Below are 19,931 nucleotides of genomic sequence, written 5' to 3'. Positions count from 1 at the left end.
GGACATACACATAAATATACATCATATAGGCATATGAAATATAAAATATTTTTGTGTATGTAAATATATATGAACAAGTGCCATTTGTATAATTGTTGACAGCCTTAATATAGACTTGTTTATGTTTTTACATATTTTTATATCTATATGGGTTTTAAACTACAACTATAAATTATAGATTAATAATTACTATATATTGTTTCATGATAATAATCTTTATTTCAGATATGTACATTTAGGTTTATCATCCAAAAGTATCATTTTCTTGGTTCCCACAAATCCATGATCTTGGTACCAATGCATTATTTTGGGAATACACCATAAAATATACAGTAGCTGCCTCTCCTTGTTTATACTATCTAATGAAACCCCTTGGTTGTTATAAAAAGAGACTGACTGATTCAGAAAAGGAGCGGTTTCTAACTTTATGTCTCTCTGTCTTTGTAGTGATCAGTTTTTGTATCTGTGCAGCCCGAATCTCAAGTAATGTTTTCTCAAAGCTTCGGGGAGACATATTTGTGTGGGTGTAAATAGAAATGTTGCTGCTGCCCATCTTAAATTTATTGCACTAAAACCGTGAGACTCACAGTGACTTTAATTCGAGTTAGAAAGAGCATTGCATAGATGAATGTGGAGATTCACTTCAAATTATTGTTCTGTGTACGAATTTTAAGAGCCATTCCCGAAATCACAGAGTCTGACTTTTTAAGTAAACTACCGTCAAGAGAGGCAATAAACTAACAGTGTTACTTGTGTTAACATTTGATTGATCCTGTGTGAATTCGGATATAGAATGTGGTTGTCACTCACAGAATAGGATTAAGCACTCAAAATAAGAGTGACAATGTATTTAGCTGCAGTGTGTACGTGGCCAGAAAAAGCAAGGGAGGTATATTAGAATTACTCTAATAAACATGGATCTGCAGGCTGTGCTGTAAGATCACTGATGTATGAAGTCCTCACTTCTCCTCTCTCTCGCCTCATCTCTGCAGCATTAGATAGAGAGACCCAATTTAATATTCAATCTAGTTTAGTCTACATGAGAACAGTGAAATTGAGAATGGAATTTCGAGAGCAGTTTTTAATAAGCAATTCATCCTGGGTCCATTACACCTCTGTACCTCTCATCCACATCCCGAGCCTCTCTAGAGCACAAGATGTTCTAGAAAAAATTCTGAATTAATTAATAGAAATGATTCCCTCCCTGATTCCCATAAGCACTTCAGTTATTGTGAACAATGTGTCTGAATGGACTGTGGATGTTATTTGTATGTCTGTGAGGCTTTATGTAAATTATGTGGTGGATTATATAAAACTGATTTAGAAGTGAATCCGAATATTCCCCCTGTACAACTAGTAGTAACATGCAAATGTCAGGTATTGACTATGTGCATATAAACGAGCTAAGAATTCCATGACTGTGTTTTTTCATTGACCTTTAGTTTTGTGTTTTCCGTGGATGTTTTTTTAATATATACACATTTAACAAAAGCTGAACAGTCACTTTAGCTTTGAACATCATGTTTAATTTTTTATATATCTGTCTTATACTCTCTAATATGTTATAGGGACGTTTTTTTACAAATATTACACAGAGCCTTGAAATTTATGATAATTATGATTTTTTCTTGTTCCTACCAATAAGTATTTTAAGTTTAATGATAAATGGCATTTGGAAATCTTTTTTTATCTCTTTAGTTTTAGCTTTGCAAACAGAGAAACTGGAGCATATATTCATGTTAATTCCCTTATATTGACCACTGGAAGAGAATCCTAGTTTAGGCCCTGAATGAAATAATTGGGTTAAACTAAATAAAAAAAATATTTTTCTGTGTGTGTAGGTATGTGGATGTGGTCTGTTTATCTGTGTTAAAGGGCTTTGTCTTCGTGAAAGAGATCTTCACTCCACTAGCCTGATGACTTGCATGTTGAACTGTGTATGTTATTATGTGATCTATATATTTAAAGGGATAGTCCACACAAAAATTCTGTCAATAATTACTCACCCTCATACCGTTGCAAACCTGTAAGACCTTCGTTCATCTTTGGAACACTAATTAAGATATTTTTTATAAAATCTGAGTGCTTTCTGACACTGCATAGACAGCAAGGGAACTACCACATTCAAGACCCAGAAAGGTAATAAAAGGACATTGTTAAAATAGTCCATGTGACATCAGTGGTTCAACCTTAATTTTTGTGAAGCTACAACAATACTTCCTGTGTGCAAAGAAAACCAAAATAATGACTTTATTCAAAAATGTATATTCTTCCATGTCAGTTTTCGATGCACATTCATGAGAAGAAATTGTTGAATAAAGTTATTTTTGCTTTCTTTGAGCACAAAGTATTCACATAGCTAGGGCTGCAACAAATGATTATTTTGATGATTAATCGAATGATTATTACAATGATTAATCGACTAATTGTCTATTATTTCACAGATTAATCAGTAGGCTTTGTTCTATTACTCAGCTTTTACAATTACTGAAAATATTGAGTTATACTTCTAACTAATATTGTAATTTGTTTTCTAACTAATAAATAAGGCAATCACTTCAGCTCTTGAAAATTTCAAACATATAATGGAGGCCCTCAGAGGACCTCAGATGATGCTAACCCAGAGACAACATACAGAACTACCACATTGCTCTAAGTTTGATTGCATAATTGCTGTTAATAGTGTTAATCGTCTGTTTGTTTACGTCTTTTATTGATTTTTCTGAACATTTCTGCCGTATACACATAAACTGACAGTCACCACTGATAAGCTACTACTAAATATTGTAGAAACTTAATTTTCTGTGAAGTTGTTTTGCAATGATTTGTATCGTAAAAAGCGCTATACAAATAAACAAAATGAGATGACAGACAGAGAGACATTCTCATTCACCATTTAATTGACTATGGAAAAGCAACTCATCATTCTGCCTAACAACTCTTTTTGTAAATCATATGGATATGGAACAAAATAATAGTAAGTGTTAAGACATTTTATTTTTGGCATAATTATATTATTCAAAACATTAGCTCTCTTAAAACACCTTATAGTGTTATAATGATAAAAACTGTGCTGAGCTAGATTAAGCTTTAATCTATCACTTTAATGTAATAAAGTTTTTATTTATTTATTTATTTATTATTTTGCATTCAGTAATAAAAATATTTTATCATTAGATTGCTCCACAATGGATAGCTGATTTATAACCGAAAATCAAGATGTTATTCTAACTGAAAGTGTCACGGACATTGTTTTTTCATGTTTAATAATGTAAAGTTCATTGCTTTAAATCAATCTTGTGTATAAAGCACTATATAAATAAATGTGACATGACTGGAGTGCCGATTGCAGAGCTCATGCAAACATACACACATCGTTATGATCAGATGCTTTCTTAACTGCTGTTGTCACACCACTCTCATTTTTGTTGTGTGTTTATTTCGTTTTTGAGAGCATCTGGTTCAGCTGCATTTACACTCCGACTCTATGCAGGGTCAAAAAGCTCTTGGATTTCATCAAAAATATCTTAATTTGTGTTCTGAAGATTAACAAAGGTTTTACGGGTTTGGAACGACATGAGGGTGACTAATTAATGACAGAATTTTAATTATAATTTTTTTGTATAAACTATCCCTTTAAGACTGAAAGAGATAATTGCTATTACAGCGAATTTTAATAATGATAATTAATTTTTTGTGTGTTATTATTATTTAAAGCAGGTATTCAGTGAGGTGTTTGGACAAAAGGTAAAATATGAAATGCAAAGTACGGCAAAGTAAAAGACTGAAGAGCATTCTAATGTAGTAAAAGCAATCACAGCAGCCTAAAGTGGTTTGGAGTTTCAGTGTGTGTGAATGAGAACCCAGTCCAAACCACAGATTCTGTCTGCCTCAGCTTTTAGCTCTTTAATCTATCCATCAGTCTATTAACCCTCCATTTATTGATCTGTAATGGACTCTTTATTTGCACACAATAGATTAGTACGGGATGAGAACCTATGGTCACATCTTAAGTCTCATTACCTCCATCTCTCTTCTGGTCTGCCTCAAATGGCAATCTCAATAGTGTCAGCTCATATTAAGATGAACGCTATAAAGACGTTATAACTTAGTGGGTTTTTAAGCATTTCCACAGTCTGAATGAACCACAATTAGGACTAAATACGTTTACTATTATTATTGCAGATTTTAAAAGTAAATTTGATATGCCACGAAGCATTCCTTTAACTTTGGAAATGTTTTATAATGAGCGATAAGATCAATCATAGCACATGTGATGGATGGATTTAAGGTCAAACATAAGCTTTTGATTCAACTTGACATGACATGAAACCCGAGATGAACAGGCCTTTATATCTGATCCCTTCAGTTACACTCTAATGATACTGTTAACCTCTGTAGTCTGCAGAAATGAATGATACTGTGCTGTTCATGAATCATATTCGGAGATATCGCTCTAAGCACATAAACCTCGGTACTGCTTAATTCAAAACTGATGATGCCTCTCTTCTTCATTCGCATTATAAATTAGATAGAACAATGAAGTCTAGACACAAAGTAATGGAAGAAGAGAGAGGAAAACAGTATTCGGAAAGGACCTCTAGCAGACACTCAAACTCGGGTTACATTTTATTAAGGCAGTTTGAATTCGGAAAAAGGAGCATAACTTGTAGATCATTTGCACTGTGCTGTTTTGCATAGTTTATTCTGTTTATTCTGTTGGATGACATTTTTGACTCAAGTAACTTGCTGTTATTGCATTGTAGCCAGCTGGTGAAAAGGTAATAAAGGTACCGTATACTAACGGTGTGAAATCATTTGCTATCTAAAATGTGATTTACGCATAAAAGCATAGATAATCCAGCAGTCAACAGATCTCTGATTCTCCTGGGAGCCATAAAAGCAGCACAACACATTTCAATGCAATAATGCAGGGTTGTTTTATAAGTGTGGACCCGATAAGCTGTTTGTGGCATTGTAAGTTAAGATTGTTGTGCTAAGCAGACAAAAATTCACAAAAAAGCACTATTACATACGAAAGTCTTTGTTTTTGTCAGTGATTAATGCTAAATGTAACTGAAATTCCTACTGTGAAAGCAAAGTGCTTGTTGCAGTGTAAAGAGCTTTGACAATCTGTTTCTAACCAAACTTTCTAACCAAGAAGGATTGTAAAAACTATGATAATTTATTAATATTAGAGTAAATGTAAAATTTGGTCCTGCAAGGCTTAAATAAGAATTGATTTTGGTCCTCTAAACCTTTCATATAGCAGTGTGAAGGTTTTTGTTTTATTAGAAATTAGTACATTTCTGAGCCATTAAGCCAATCAAATTCAGAGACAAGAACTAATTCTTATCTTCGAATCTGATTGGCCTAATGACTCAGAAACTGGGCTTTACTGATAATACTAAATACAACGATCTGTAGGACATCAGAAATGAGTATTTGTGGTGCATAGCATATTCTCAGCCAAATGATAATCAGATATTTGCTGCCTGGATGTAGCAGACTGATCTAACAGTATTAGAGCAAATGAGCAGGAAGAGGTTTGTGTGCTACTTGACTCACTGGCATGCAAGACTAATTAGAAGTTGAAAAAGTGGATTCAAACACTCCCAATACTGCAGGAAAATTTGCTGACAGCTAAAGTGCAGAGACGTGCTGATTTGTATACTAATGCACCCTAGCATAACAGAGCAGTTACTGAAAGATGTAATATTTTGTCTCTCACTTCTGAGTGGATAATAACCGAGCCGCACCACTACTGCCTCCCCCATAGCAGCAGCTCAGCTGAAATACCGCCAGTCTGTTTGAAAACATTCCAATGACTTCCATTTAAAAACAAAAGATAAGTTATGGAATTTGAACTTAAATCAACTATGTGAAAATGGCTCTTAAGTAACCGTTAGATAGACTGATGCTGAACTGTTTAAATATCTTTTTCTTTGAGAATGCTACAAAAAATGCAGTCAACATTACTGTAACTGATGGATTACTTTTCATAAGCCTGTATGTTGCCTGCAATCACGTAAACTGTCAAGTATATAAAAAGGTAAACTCGTTTGAAGTAGGCCTACTTTAACACATTGCCTTAAGCTGTGCTGTCTTGTAAACAAATATATTGGCTTGTAATGTCACTGAATAAATCACCTTCCAACTTTTTTTAGTGTTTGTACACATGAAACTTTCTCACACTGGTGACAGTTTGACTAGGAAGAATCTGTGTCTAGCCAGGTTCTACAGGTTTACAGCTCAGGCAAAAAGAAAACAGTTCATCTGCAGTACATGCAATATAGATTATGAAACTAAATTGGCACCCAGTCAGTGTTTGGGATTGGCTGACTGTTTGGGGTCACTTTAGTTTTTTCTTTTATGAATAATCAAATACATTTATTTAGCAAGGATGCGTTAAATTGATCAAAATGACAGTAAAGACATTTTATGATGTTACAGAAGATTCATTTAAACTTTCTGTTCAGCAAAGCATCCTAAAAAAATGTAGCTATGGCATTCCTGGAATGAATTGTATTTTAATATATATATATATATATATGTGTGTGTGTGTGTGTGTGTGTGTGTGTGTGTGTGTGTGTGTAAAGAAAAAAATTAATTGTTTCACAACGTTAGAGCTTATACTGTATTTATATACAAATCTTACCTAAACTAAAACAGTTTAGATTATTATTCTAAATTGTTTGGCATTTGACAGTCCTGTAACTTCAATCCTTTCATATCTGTCAAAATACTTTATTTCAGGATTTATTTATAAATATTTTTGTATCCCTGCTGTCTCACTGTTTGACCACACAATACACTTTTTTGTTGTTGCCATTTTTAACAATCCGGGAGACTTTGAAGGCCTTAACATTTGTGACTGAAATGCATGCAGCGCATAAAACAATTTGTGTATGAAAAAGGACTATTTAGAGTATTATACAGTACTTCAAAGACTGACAACCTGCTGTTGTGTGAATGTAGCTGTAGCCACCGCAACTGTCACCCTTACTGGACTTCTAGATTTTTCCAGCAAGTGTTTTAATGGGCTCAGACCTCCTCAGCTGTAATGGGAGTTTGTGTTTCGCTTATGTTTGTTCAATCTGTTCATGGAGCACCGACTCAGATTCAGCTGTGAGACGCAGGGCTGATTTCCCAGAAAGAGCTTTAGAGCGAAGACAGAGACCAACAATCGCTTTGCATTAGGCGAAAACGCTCTGGCACAATCAGTATCCTGTTTGTGTGTGAATGCGTGATGGTGCACAGGGGATGTGGCTTGTTGCATGTGTGTGTGTGTGTGTGTTATGGCAAACAACATAATTGAGTATAAGAGAAAAATGGATAGAAACAATGGCCAAAATATTCAAGAGCAGCTGAGAAGAGGTGCATCTCCCTTTGTCCTTCCTTTAAATGCCCTCTTTTCCATTCTCATTACTCTCTACTTGTTCTCTTCTTCCCATTTAATCCTTTTCACTTGTTCACAGTTTGTCTTTTGCTATCTCATTCTATTTCCATCATAGTGTGTCCTCTGTTGCTTATCTGCATGTAAAATCCTCTCTCTCTCTGTTTCTCCAGATGAGTATTAGCCAGCCGGTCGAGTAGAGGGTCCCTTACATCCCACCTGCAGTCATGAATGGTAAGACGCAGCTCTTTTGTGTGTCAGGGGCATGGATTTTTAAAAAAAATCCCATTATCATTTACTCACCCTTATGTCTTTTAAAACCCATATAGCTTTCTATCTTCTGTGGAACACAAAAGGAGATGTGTAGGAGAATGCTCAAGCCGCTCTTTTCCACACAATGAAAGTAAATGTTTACCATGACTGCCATGACTTGACTTTTGATGAATAACTTAAAGCTGCATGAAATCAAAACTGACTATATTTATTTTGTTAGCGCACATTGCTCTTTTTGAGGTGAACAATTTATCCGTGCAAGTCAATCCACAAAAAAAAAAATTGTTTTCCTTCGTAATCTTTAATCCATATCTAGGAATGCTTCTCCCCTCTAAAACGACGGGCATTCTCTGATGACGTCAATTTGACGGCTTGGGCATGAGTGTGACATCCATAATCACGCCCCTCCAACTGTCAGTATTTATTTCAGAATGAAACGCCTACTTTACTATATCCAATCAGTTCGCATTAGAAAAAACAAGCTACATTCTCTATTTTCCTCGTTTAATATTCTGTTTCTCTCGGAAGTACATCAAAATACGGAAGTACAATCGATCACAAACTTCGGGTTCACGCGGACTTTAAATTTCACTTCTTTTTTTTTATAGAGATCTGTCATATGGCTTCAGGCATATATATATAATATAGTCGTATGAACCATTTTTATGACCATTTTAGTGTGGCGCTTGACAGCTTTTGGTCTCTATACACTTTCATTATAAAGGAGAGCATCTCTGACAATATCTTATGTGTTCTGCAAGAAGAAGGTCATACAGATTTGGAACAACATGGGGGTGAGTAAATGAGGACTGAAAATTAATTTTGGTTGAAGTATGCCTTTAAAAGGATGAAGAGGCTATGGAGAAAAATTCAGACGCAACTCATTTGGCTTGTGTGCTGAATCATTACAGCGTAGTTCAGTAGCAGAGCTGCACTATCAGAAAAATATGAGAAGTTCTTGTGTTGCCGAATCATCTAAGGCTGAACAGACTCTTAGTGATGTCGTTATCAGAATGCTCCTATTTTTTAGATTCAGCGCAGGGTTTGTACAGAACACACCCAGCTGAAAGTTGTTAATGACTGCTTCCTTATTTATATAGGGACAGACTAATATTTGCTAAACTCTATAAAGGATTTTGACCGTTTTTTATTTATTTATATTTGCTTCACTTTCATAAAAACATTTGAAAAAATTTACCTAGAGGAAGTTCCTTTTGTAGGTGTAATATTTTTGTTAATATTTTGGATGAAATAAAATAAGGTAAAAAATGTTTCATTTGATTAATTTGAATATTACAACACATTTGAAGGTCAAAGGAATTCACTCCACTCCATCTCTTTTCTAAATGCATGTTATTGATTTTATCATGAATTAATAATCTATGCATATGTTAGACTTAGAACCCTCTCTCATGACGTATGTTGGGCTCCAATAATTCCATCTGGATCTGAACTTATTACATTTTCTGAACTTATTACATTTAATAATTTTCCAAAGTGCACACACACAGCAGTGAACACACACACACCCAGAGCAGTGGGCAGCCATTTACGCTGCAGTGCCTGGGGAGCAGTTGGGGGTTCGGTGCCTTGCTCAAGGGCACCTCAGTCGTGGTATTGAGGGTGGAGAGAGCACTGTACATTCACTCCTCCCAACTACAATTCCTGCCGGCCCGAGACTCGAACTTGCAACCTTTGGATTACGAGTCTGACTCTTTAACCATTAGGCCATGACTTCCCCTAAACTTATAAACCCCGATAAACCCTGCCCCTTACAATCGACTGCAAGCTTTTGATATGCCTCCATCCAATAAAAACTATGATTTGGACAAAGTCCCTGCTCCACGGTTTTTCTTCTTAATAATCCATTTGAAAAACATGAGAAGTTCTTGTGTTGCCGAATCATCTAAGGCTGAACAGACTCTTAGTGATGTCGTTATCAGAATGCTCCTATTTTTTTAGATTCAGCGCAGGGTTTGTACAGAACACACCCAGCTGAAAGTTGTTAGTGACTGCTTCCTTATTTATATAGGGACAGACTAATATTTGTTAAACTTCATAAAAGATTTTGACCATTTTTTTTAAATTTATATTTGCTGCACTTTCATAAAAACATTTTAAAAAATTACCTAGAGGAAGTTCCTTTTGTAGGTGTAATATTTTTGTAAGTTAATATTGTTCATTGATGACGTCATCAGCGACTAGTCGACTTCGACTCGACTTTTGATCACATAAAAGCCGACTTTAAAAAATCAGCCCCTACCTTGTGCACAGCTATGGCATATGACACAGCGCTGCCCACATGGCTATTGCTGCTGTAACAGCTCACGTTCATCAGTTCTTTTGTCTTTGGGTCGTTGTGTTTCTCACAGATTTCTGCTCATTCTAAATCAGATACAGATAAAGCAGCACAGTAAAGCTTATATTTATATGAATGCATTAGTGAGAGAGCGATTGCTTGTATGAATAAATTCTACCTGGCAGTGTCTCTCTACTAATAGTGAAGCTGTGGGTTTTAGTTAATAAGAAATATATGCTAGAACTTTTCAGTTTTTCAGTTTTTTTTTTTTTTTGAGAAATCACAGAGCAGTGTTGGCAATACCTTTCTGGGTAACACTTTACAATAAGGTTTCATTAGTTAATGTTAGTTAATGTATTAACTAACAAACAATGACCAATACATTTATTACAGTAGTTATTCATCTTTTTTAATGTTAGTTAATGAAAGTACAGTTGTTCATTGTTAGTTCATGTTCATTCACAGTGCATTAACTAATGTTAACAAGCACAACTTTTGATTTTAATAATGCATTAGTAAATGTTGAAATTAACATTAACTATGATTATTTAAATGTTGTAGAAGTATTGCTCAAGTTTAGTTTATGTTAACTAAAGTAGTTAACTAATGTTAACTAATGAACCTTTTTGTAAAGTGTTACCCATTTCTGTGTACAATCCAGCAGCACATTAGATTAGAATGGCGTTTAACTTGCCTGCACAATAATCTGTTTAAAACGTGCATTCTCCCATTCAATTTCAAGCATCCAGATGGTATAATCACGCATGTCATTTGGAGTGCTTTCAGAGTATGCATTTATTTGTCATTTTAACTGTTTGGAAACAGAACGTAAATGTGGACTTGATTTGTAAATGATTTCTTATCCTGTTGCGCCCTCTATAGTACTAACGACTAGGCAACGTCAAGCTTAAAGAGTCATGGGAGAGCATTAAGGTCACCTAGTCTATTAGTCAACTAGCCTGTACAACCCCTAATCAAAATCCATTTGGTTTCCAGAAACTTTGTAATACCTTTATACTTGTTTGTGAGTGAAATCTGAAGGAGCCTTTCAGATGTATTGATTGAGAGACTAGTCTGATGTGGTTTATGTCAGCTCTCGCTAAGGTTTTAATAAAATATTTATCTTTCAGTCCAAGATAAGCTAGAGAAAGAGAGCAGGCAGGGTGAGTGGAGTTTGTTTAATATCTTGGGTGTGTTTTGATGTGTGACTTTAAAGTGAAGCAAAGTTGAAGCAAATTTCCTGACTTTAAGAAAATCCCAGGAGGGATTTTCAGGTCTATTTGTTGAAGGCTGCATCATGGTGGTAGTAAAAGTAGGAAAGCTGAGGTTGCAGGTTCAAATAGTGGTGGTTGGTTCCTGACATAAGTCATATTAGTGTAAATGGCTACATCGGCTGAAGCTAAATTGCTGCATCATTCCAAATAAATGCTAATTTCAGCACTGTGAGGAACATTTTGGACATTTTTAGGAATGCATTCTTTGTGTGTGTGTGTGTGTGTGTGTGTGTGTGTGTGTGTGTGTGTGCGTCTGCGAGCTTATTTTGTCTCTGTGAATACTTGTTCATTTTTTATGTATGTGTGTGTAGTGGTTAATCCCCTTAGTGCTTTTGGTAAAGGGTTGCCTCTTCACAGTTTAATCAGCCTGGAAGTGCACAGTGAGAAACAGATATTGTTTGCTTATAATGTTTGGTATTTTTTGATGATTTAAGTTTATATGCTTCTGTAAATTACATATATCAGCTGGGATCTTAAATTTGCATGGTTGTTTCTGTCTGAGGGCTAATGTTAAATAAGCACGAAAGCAAACCTCTTTAATGGCTACTTGGGCCTGAATTAGTAATAAACCTCAAGTAAATGCTTCACTGTGTGGCCTGGAGTGATTAAAATTTCCCAAAGGATCACCTGAACATACCATCACACAGACTGCCTGATTCCCACACTGACACAGTCCGTCGCCACGTTTCAATGATAGGAGACCCGATTGTGAAACCGTTTGTCCTTGAATACTGTGTAAAATGTATTCATGCTTCTGCTTCATGAGCTGTGTCCCAACAATTCCACCAAAAATGTAAATATGTCCTGGGTTCTGCTTTTAGGCTCACTGACTTAACACTGAGTATCCTCAGTGTCCTTGTAGTTAATGCCTCTGGTATCATATGTTCTTTACAATAGAATGACATTGCAGATAAAAATAAGCTGTTGCTTTGTTATCGCAAATTGTTTTAGCAAAAATCAGCCTACAGTATATCTGTTTTACAATGTAAAGTATTTTTTAATTGTTTAGAACATTTCAGATTCACCGTCTAGACATTGGCTCCCATAAGGAGACGGCCAGATTCATGTAAAAATAAAACAAAACTGCTGACTATTAAACTACTGATATTACTAGTCGTGTGAGTGAACGTGATTTCAAACCTAGTGCTCCTGTAGCTCAAGTGGTAGAGCATTGTGTTAACAAGCACAAGGTTGGGGGTTTGATTCCCTGAGGACACGATAGGTAAAAATTGATAGCCGCTTTGGATAAAAGTGTCTGCTAAATGCATAAATTTAATTTAATTTAAACATATTTCGAAGTACTATTGATTTCTTTAGAGCTTAATTTTTTTTTAATCTAGTGCCACTAGTTTGCTGAAAGTTGGACTAATTGCTCCTTTTTGTCATAAAAAGTAGCTCCATTTTCCTGAAGTAAAGGCTGATTATCTCAAACTGTCAAACTGTTTTTATCTTTTGTTGAATGAGCTAAATTTCTGTGAAGAAAGACATCACATGAATTCACAGACCTGTGCTTAATTAATCATGATGGCCTTTTTCAGAATCTTAGCTCTGCTGACAATGCAGGAAACGTGAGCTGAAAGTAGTTTGTTTCCTCCCCAGAGAAAAAGAGAGGCTGAGGAAGAAAGAATGAACAAGAGGGTGTGTTAACATTTGCCCCATTCTTTCATTAAAGGAATAGTTCACCTAAGAATTATAATTTGCTAAAAATGTACACTCAGATGTAGATGAGTTTGTTTATTCTTTGCACCAGATTTGGAGAAATTTGGCATCACTTGATATCCAACCGCTCCTCTGCAGTGAATGGGTGCCGTCAGAATGAGAGTCCAAACATTTAATTAAAACATCACAAAAATCCTCTATTTCTTGGGTGGCCTGAGTGTGAGTAAATTTTCAGCAAATTTTCATTTCTGGATGAACTATTCCCTCAACTATATAAAGTTCCTTTTTGAAGGAAACCACAGACAGAATTGCTACACAGCTGTATTTTTCAAATCAAGTAGTGTCTGCACCTAATAAGAGCAGAGCCAAAACACCAGCAGGTTATAAAAGGCTTGTCTTCAGCTCTCTGTGTGAAAGCTGTGTTGAGATTGACTCACTTTCATAATGTTAAGTGGAGCAGGTTGTTATTGGACACTGACATTTTTGATAGATCTTTGCCTGCTGCCTCTGCGAGACATCATGGTTTACAATAAATAGTAAATAATTATTAATGGCACTATCATTCCATTAAAATATGTTAAATATGCATCCTCTCTCCATCTCTAATGCCTGGATAACACAAGCCAACAGGCTTTGTCAAAGAAACAGACAATCTCGCAGAGAACTGGCAGGAATTCAAGACCCAGAAATGAGAAACACAACAGCTGATCCAGAATGAGATTTGAGAAGACAGAATATAATAATCAAAAGAAATAAAATTTCTTTCACTTTCTCTGTCCCTGTTATTGTCGCAGTTGGTTTTAATATTTGGGCTATAACTCCAGAAGAAAGGGGGAAACATGACAAACAGTTTGACTCTCTGGCTCCCACTCTGGGTTATTTGTCAGGTAAGAGCACACACATACATACACTACTGCTCATATGTTCAGTAAGATTTTTAAAAAAATGTATAATTTTAAGTCAAAAAATCCTGAAAATTTTTATCAAGTTTCTTGAGCAGCAAATCAGGATATTAGGATGATTTCTGGAAGAACTTGTGACACTGAAGACTGGAGTAGTGGCTGCTGAAAATTCAGCTTTGTCATCACAGGAATAAAGTGAAATTTAAAATATATTAAAATGGCAAACTGATATTTTTAAGTTGTAGTATTATTTTACAATATTTATGTAGCATATACGACACCCAAAACTTTTGAAAGGTAGTGTATGAACATGCAAATTTTGCTCTATATACAGTGCAAGTAACTTTTCCTTATTTTTTTAGGAGATCAAGCACGAAAGTTCTTCCTACAATCTGGTCTTCCCACAGCAGTCCTAGCAGACATCTGGTAAGTACACACACATGTACACACACCCTTAATGTACACACACACTTAATCTGGTTTCTCTGTCTTTCAGATGACTGTATAACCCTTCCCATTTCTTTCCCAAAAATGTATAAAATTTAATTAAATTTAAGCATTTTCACTAGTGGCACTTTGTATTTTTGACCCCATTGATATCTGTATGTTCCTATGTGATTGTGTTTGCTAGTGCAGGGCTGGATATGTCATAATAAATTTTAAATGAATTTGTGTGGGACAATGTGCATTTGAAGCCACAAATGTCTCTGGAGGGTGGTGGTTCCCAAAAGTAACCTCTTCCTGTCTGTGGTTAGTCTACTGGTGTAAACACTGTCGCCCATCCACAAACAGGATGTAGATTTACTGATACAGGATACAGAATGTCTGATTTGAGTTTATAGCATTTCCTTGTTCTTAAATTCTCTTGTTCACAAATAAATATGGTAGCGTAACAAAGATCTGAGCTCACAATAATGCTGCTCAGTCATCACAAAACAACTTCTGGGTTTTTCCGTGGGGATTTTACTAGCAATTAGTGCTTTGTAAGCCATTTTGATGAGAATATCTGCTGCCTTTATTTCAGGGCATTGGCGGATATAGGAAAGGATGGGAAGATGGACAGATTAGAGTTCTCCATTGCAATGAAACTAATTAAACTGCAGCTGCAGGGTCAACCCCTCCCGTCCAGCCTGCCAATCATCATGAAGCAGACGCCTACCCCTGCTATGACACCATCATCACGCTTTGGTATGAGTTAATAGCTGGTTATGTAATGCCATGTGAGGTTTGTTTGCTGTGTTAACTAGTTTATTGAGCCTCATACTACAGGTTTTGAAGATGATGAAGACATATTAAGACATATAATATTATTTTAATATAAAATCTTAGAAATGTGTAACTGGATGATCTTTTTGTCTGTCTGTCAAATATATAAATATTAGATGAAAAAGCTAAACTTAAAACGTGAAAAAAAAAAGTGAAAATTAGAAATGTTGTCTTGGCAACTAAGTACAAAATTAATATATAAATAAATTTTTTTTCAAATAAAACACTAAAATCAAAAATCATTTTAAATACTACATGAGAATGTACAATGTGAAAATTTTATATTTAACATGATATTTAACATTGCGTTGCATTATTATTATTATTATTATTTTTAAATGATTCTAAACTGAGTGTTAGATGATGGCAAATTTAAAAGAAATGTAAAAACAGCATAAATGAGCAATGAACAGCAATATATAGTTAAATGTGATATTGATACAAATGAATATCAAATGAATATTAAATCAGCTGACTATCAATATGGTACCAGTATATTACATAGAAATTATCTCATATAATCTGGCTTTGATTTGTTTCAGGTATGGGCTCCATGCCAAATCTGTCTGCCATGTCAGTGATGCCCATCCTAACTGCCTTCCCCGCAGCCCCTGCTATGACCCCTTTGGTTCCTGTGCCCACCCTGATATCAGGACCATTGCCTCAGATGCCCAGCTCTCTCAGTGTGCCAGCTTTACCTAACGGCAATGCAAATCTCCTCACACCAACACCAGGTACTGTAACACCTTCTATCCTAAATTAATGCGCAAACCACCATTTTGCACAGATGAGCATTCAGTATGCATGTACTATTAAATCTATATGCAATGAGACTCAAGCAATGATATACTGCATAATCTGTAAATCAGTTACAAAGTTTGCATGTGCTTTAAGTAATTCTCTTTCTTCTGTTATCTTTCCAGCATTCCCAGTCTCCAGTGGATTGAGTAAATCTCACTCTCTCTTGGACCTTGGCTCTAGCAGGTGTGAAGCATGCATACTATGTTTGTATTAGAATTGGGTGTAATATCTGTTGCATGCATGTGTTTGAGTGTTTGTTTCAGTGATAGCTAAAAAAGACAGAAATTTTCTTAGAACTATGCTCTGAGACACCCTGTTACTCAGGGCTTGTTTTGCCAGCACTAGAAGTTTGTAGTAAATAAGAGTGTGTTTGCTGACAGAGTGCCTGAATAGCACAGCTGTCTCCTTGAATCTTAATAGGATCTTGTTAGGGTTCCTCCGAGAGTCATCCAACCTCCACATGTTTGTACAGAAGCCTGTAATAAACCCACTAATTCCTGCTCAGTGCCTGTTTAAAATGAATTTGGGTCTAGGGCTGTGCAATATATCTAATATACACAATACATTCGGAATGATTATCTTGGCGATATAAAGTTAAGCAACATCATGTATGTCGTGATCATTTTTAATAGACTTTTTATTTATCCATAAACTTGCCTAAGTTTCCATTTCCATGAAATCTGTCTGTTTCAAAATTTAACTCAACAAGTCACTCGGGTCATCACCCAGAAATGTTTTAGTGAAAATATATGTTGATTAATTAAATTATTAAATACTGATGTTTATATTCATGCATTGTTACAATGCATACTGTATGAATGACAATGATTAAAAATTATCTAGTTCTAGATTAACTAGATTTTTGAATGAGATTTTTTTTAGTTATTGTATAAAATGAATTGATTATATTAAAAGTAATGAAAATGCACTCACTCTCAGGCAATCCAGATTTTGATAAATTTAGCATTACTTCATTTTTAACTAATGAATCCTCTGCAGTGAATGGGTGCCGTCAGTATGAGAATGCAAACAGCTGATAAAAACATCACAATAATTCATAAGTTACCCAATACCCACATGACTCTAGTCAATAAATTACCATCTTTTGAAGTGAAATGCTGTGAGTTTGTAAGAAACAAATGCATCGTTATGGGCGTAAGTTTATTTACTGAATATTATCAATAGAGTGCAATATATATATTTTTGGCTATACTGCTCAGCCTTTTTTGTTGCAAATATGTTTGGGTTAGTTTGTAAGGGTATTAGCCAATCACCAGGATGATATCGCACTCTCTGAACCTCTCATTCAGTTCTGTCTATCATTCCAGCCCATGCCGAAGTGCAGAAGGCTGCAGAATCCTGTTAGTGTTATCTCAGAATATTTAAAAATCAGTAAACTGACAGCAGTGAGTCAGAATACTGCGGAATTGCTCATAATTATGAGTTTTAATTATGATTTTAATGGTCCCGGTAGTGGTAATTACTGCACTAACAAGGATTCAGCAAATGTTGCTCAGACATATCAATTATTAAAAGTATAATGTCACAGCAGAATCTCACAGCACTAAAGGAAAAGCTGATGTTGCAGCTAGCCTGAGACCAGTTGTCTGTGTTTTATGATGGTCTAGGTTCGTGAGAGGATTATATTAGTGTTAATGAGCAGCTGCTAAATGGAGCTCATTTAAAAAGATTTTTGCATGCAAATGGAATTTCTGGATTCAAGAGTGCTGTACAAGTGAAAACTCTCAGGAATTATCTGAACACATGCAGATTTGGAGAATGAAGAGAGTCTATATTTAGCATTAGTTAATGCATTCAAGAAAACCATACATTTAGTAATTAGGTGCAACCTAAAACCTTAATCAGTAAGTTTATTTTTTGAAAAAAGCATTACATATTAAATGATCACTTTTATAGAAAAGCATACTAATCATTTATTTCTAAATTTCTACAGTTCAAACTCTTCTTCCACCACCTCCCTTGCGAGTAATTCCCCCAAAATGAATGCATCTGATTGGGCGGTGCCTCAGTCGTCCCGTCTGAAATACAGACAGCAGTTCAACAGTCTAGACAAGTTGATGAGTGGATACCTGTCAGGTGAGAGTGTGTTTTATAGGCAATGGTAGCATTTGCATATGATAGCATCTCTGCATACGTGTCATGCATTAACTTTTTTTGTGTTTATTCGAGGTCCCCAGGTCAGAAATGCCCTCACAGCATCAAACCTCACACAAACACAGCTTGCCACCATATGGTGAGTTTAAGAAACACTGTACTCATCAAATGAAACACTCATTAATCTCATGAAGAACGTTTTAATGATGTTATTTGCATACACATCCTCCCCCCTTTGTGTTGTTTAATACATATTTCCAATTTATTTATTTTTTTTTACAAAAAATTGTGTCAAATAGGCAGAAACTTGTTGAAGACCCATGCATTAATCACTTGCTCACACTGTATTGCTTGAAGCGGTGTGTTAAACACCTACTTCCACAGTGTTGTGTCTGCTGTTTAGGTGCCAGTTGGATAATTAGGAACTGATTCATCTATTAAACATTTGAAATGCTTCCAGGTTAATCACAAATGTGTGTGCTTGTGCGTGGGTACATTATGTGTATATATCTCTGTCTTGCTCAGGGCTCTTGCTGATGTAGATCGTGATGGGCAGTTGAGAGCGGAAGAGTTTATTCTAGCAATGCACCTGGTTGATATGGCCAAGACTGGGCGGCCCTTACCTCTGACTCTACCTTCTGATCTTGTGCCACCTTCACTCAGGTAAGACACATATAGACCCGCCCATGCTGGAATGAGATATGTAGGCGAATGTGTTTATTCTGCAATGTGTGTTTGTTTTCAGACAAGCAAAGTCATGTGACCTGCTGAACGGACCTGTTCCTTTGATTAACACTGAGCTGATTGAGCCAGAACATCAACAGAAAAGCAAGAGTAATGGTATTTGCATATACATATACTATACGTACTAGTGGCCAAGAGATTTTTGGCTTCCAATATATTGCATATTTACTATATAATATATATGATATATTTAAAATGCATTTTAATGATGCTATATTAGCTATATAAAGAATTTAAATTTAATTTTAAATTTAAAAATACATTTAATGATCAAAAGTGTGTGTTGCATTTTAAACCTGATATATAAAAACATGCATTTAGTACCTTATTAATGTATTTACCTATTTCATTATGCGCACATTGCAAAGCCATTAAAATAATCAATATCTATGTGGACAGTTATCATCATGATCCTTCAGAAATCATTCTAATATGCTGATTTGGTGCTCAAGGAACATTTCTTATTATTATCAGTGTTGAAAACCGTTGTGCTGCTTAATATTTTCATGGAAACCGTGATTTTTTTAGGATTATATGAATGGAGAGTTCAAAAGAGCATTTATTAGAATTTTTGTTGTAACATTATGAATATCTGTACGGTCACTTTTGATCGATTTAATGCATACTTGCTGAATAAATTATGCAAATACATACAAACACACAGTCCTTATTTCTTCATAGTATTGTATTTGATCTTTCTAAATATTGCTGATTCAGCTGAACAGTCAGTTGTGAGTTTGTGTTTAGATGAAATGCCTTTTTTTTAATATGCACTTTTCTGTTCTGTATTATATTATTTTTATTGTGTTTTCTTTGATAACACTTACCTCACCTTTCTGTCTGTCTCTATCAGTGTCATTTGAGGATAAACTAAAGGAGAATTTCCAGAGAGGAAACGCAGAGCTGGAAAAACGACGTCTGGCTCTGCAAGAGGAACAAAAGAGAGAGGAGGAGAGGAGGAGAGAAGAGGAGAGACGAGAGGAGGAGAGGAGACGACAGAAGGAGAGGGAGGAAAGAGAACAAAAGGAGAGAGAAGCCCGGGAGATGGAGCTGAGGAGACAGAGGGAGGAGGAGAGGAGGATAGAGAGGCAGAGAGAGCTGGAACGACAGAGAGAAGAAGAAAGACTGAAAGAATTAGAGCGACGAGAGGCAAGTGGCGCATGCAAGGGCAGACCACTAGAATATTACAGCAAAGCCTCACG

At 35.5% G+C, this 19,931-nt stretch overlaps 1 protein-coding gene across 1 annotated transcript in view; it reads left to right on the top strand.

Moving 5' to 3' along the window:
* itsn2a (intersectin 2a) overlaps positions 1-19,931 on the top strand; it is a 43,906-nt gene that overhangs the window by 5,776 nt on the left and 18,199 nt on the right. The window contains exons 2-12 of the mRNA XM_042746410.1: positions 7,570-7,630; positions 13,696-13,788; positions 14,166-14,229; positions 14,828-14,991; positions 15,612-15,803; positions 15,993-16,053; positions 17,825-17,967; positions 18,061-18,124; positions 18,511-18,648; positions 18,731-18,825; positions 19,583-19,882. Coding sequence (XP_042602344.1) covers positions 7,624-7,630; positions 13,696-13,788; positions 14,166-14,229; positions 14,828-14,991; positions 15,612-15,803; positions 15,993-16,053; positions 17,825-17,967; positions 18,061-18,124; positions 18,511-18,648; positions 18,731-18,825; positions 19,583-19,882 — 1,321 coding nt within the window. The 5' untranslated portion in view covers positions 7,570-7,623. The remainder of the gene's footprint in view (positions 1-7,569; positions 7,631-13,695; positions 13,789-14,165; positions 14,230-14,827; positions 14,992-15,611; positions 15,804-15,992; positions 16,054-17,824; positions 17,968-18,060; positions 18,125-18,510; positions 18,649-18,730; positions 18,826-19,582; positions 19,883-19,931) is intronic.

This window comes from Cyprinus carpio, chromosome B20, assembly GCF_018340385.1.
Source record: "Cyprinus carpio isolate SPL01 chromosome B20, ASM1834038v1, whole genome shotgun sequence".
Classification (NCBI taxonomy): Eukaryota; Metazoa; Chordata; class Actinopteri; order Cypriniformes; family Cyprinidae; genus Cyprinus; species Cyprinus carpio.
Note: the sequence above shows the minus strand (reverse complement) of the source record. Positions and strands in the feature narration are given on the sequence as shown.